We start from the raw sequence: 2,000 nt of genomic DNA on the forward strand, positions 1-2,000 counted from the left end.
CTCGAGGAGAAGAGGCGAGATCAACCTGGATTTGCTCATGCCATGCGACGGACATCAACAGCGGCTTTTTGCGGACTCGTGTTGGGAATTGCTGTCTTTATATTACTTACTGGTATGCTCATTGCGGCTGTGTTCACAGTTCACCAGGTAGGCGCCGATGTGCAGGTGGGCACACCGCTTCGATATTTTGCCAATCAGTATCCTATCAAGCACGACGCAGTGGGCGCCTACATCGACTGCCCACTAGACTCGCCCCAGGCGGCTCGCGATGCAGGCTGTTCGTTTGATCTGTTGATCAACGGCTACATCCCTAACCCCTGCTTCGATTTTGAGATGAACAAATACTTTATGGAAAAAGCGGATTTCGGCTACTTTAAAGATGAGGCAGCGACGATTACTATCCCTCAGTCAGAACTACTAGCCGGAAATTTCGAAAAATACAAATTCGTGTGGCTATCGACTGATTCGCACTATCATCATTGCATGTATATTGTCAACGGATCGACCCGCGCCTATTCACGAATGGGGTTTACCTTCCTGGACAGCTATCTAGACCAATGGCACATTCAGCACTGCATCAGCGTTATCATGGAGCCCCGACCGCCGTTACCCTTCCAACGAATGGATACGCCTATGATGGCGGCCTTCGCTGCCGAGCACCGCTGCTACCTGCGCGATTTATCTCCTACTCCCCCGCAAGATCCTGGCGCTATTACAACTGCCTTGACACACCCGCGGACTGAGATTGAGGCTCAACGGTGGGAAAGTGAGCAACACAAGTGAGCGCTCAACCTTACCAGCTGTCAGCTAGGTGCGACCTCCAGTACCGTGCGCGACAGCCTAACGCGCACTTCGAACACCAAAACCGCTCTATAACTTGAGTTTGTAGAGCCACATACAATAACTGTTATCGCAAGATTTTGTAGAGTTAACGTGCGGGATCAGTTAGTGGGCCACACCACCAAACTTAATCCAACGTTCTGCGCAATTGAGCCACAACGCAATAGAAAATAGAATTAAGATGTAGTTATGATTGATTGTTTAGCTTTGAATTAAGTCCGACTATGTCCTTCAATGTGACACTTTGTGCACGTTGGCGCGCGGCGCCGACGTCGCTCACCAGCCTGGCCCTGGCTAGCCTCCATGACCATCCTTTCTGCCTCTGCAGCAAGCTGCTGAGCCTGCTGGGCCTGGAGCACCCCACCAGAAGCTATATATTGGCCCCGCTGGTCTTGCTTTTGTCTCCGGTGCTGGTTGGCTGCACGTAGCTTCTTATTCTCCTCTGCAAGTATCGTTGCTGATTACATTGCAAGCTGAGCGCTTTTAGCAAGCTGGCGTATAACAATGCTTGTTGGGCTCTCTGATTGCCGACAGAGCTGGTCCTTACTCGGGCCCAATGGTTCGTTCCGAAAATTTCAAGAAATTGTGTAAGCCCAGAAGTACCATGTATAGTCACGTGCTTGCTCACTGACTAATAACGCTGTATTTAAACTTGCTCCTATCATGATACACATGAGAATGGAGAGTACTTCTTACACACTCAACTGCTTACCGATACATACACCCGTCAGCAAGAACTTCTAAAAGACACCTCTGTAGGGATGTTACGAATAACTCGAGAGTCTAGAAAAGAAAGCACTCTAGTATACCGTGCATCCTGGCACGCTTAGGTAGACGTTAGAATCTTATGAAGATGAGGTGATGCAATAAAATATAGATTTGCCTAGTTCATTTACGGGTGGTTTTTGATAAAATGCTCTTACCAAAACCTATTATAGCGCGTATACCCCGTTCGTCGCTTAACTATGTTACTAGACTTCATCAACTTATTCTATTCTATAGTCGCCCCCTAATGCTGTATTAATGAGTCGAGAAATGGACTCCATACATGCTCTCCTACGCTTAGAAGGCGAGTTTAAGACCGCGCTTCTCCTCGGCAGGCTCAACCTCTTCTCCACGCTTGAAGGCGAGTTTAAGACCGCGCTTCTCCTCGGCAGGCT

At 48.7% G+C, this 2,000-nt stretch overlaps 1 protein-coding gene across 1 annotated transcript; it reads left to right on the top strand.

Annotated features, from left to right (window-relative positions):
* Positions 1 to 114: 114 nt before the first annotated feature.
* Positions 115 to 783, top strand: COCVIDRAFT_117098 (hypothetical protein; the record flags this gene model as incomplete). The annotated part of the gene is made up of 1 exon (XM_014694492.1): positions 115 to 783. The coding sequence occupies one exon, from the start codon at positions 115 to 117 to the stop codon at positions 781 to 783; it is 669 nt and encodes a 222-aa protein (XP_014549978.1).
* Between the last annotated feature and the right edge of the window lie 1,217 nt (positions 784 to 2,000).

This window comes from Bipolaris victoriae, assembly GCF_000527765.1.
Source record: "Bipolaris victoriae FI3 unplaced genomic scaffold scaffold_437, whole genome shotgun sequence".
Classification (NCBI taxonomy): Eukaryota; Fungi; Ascomycota; class Dothideomycetes; order Pleosporales; family Pleosporaceae; genus Bipolaris; species Bipolaris victoriae.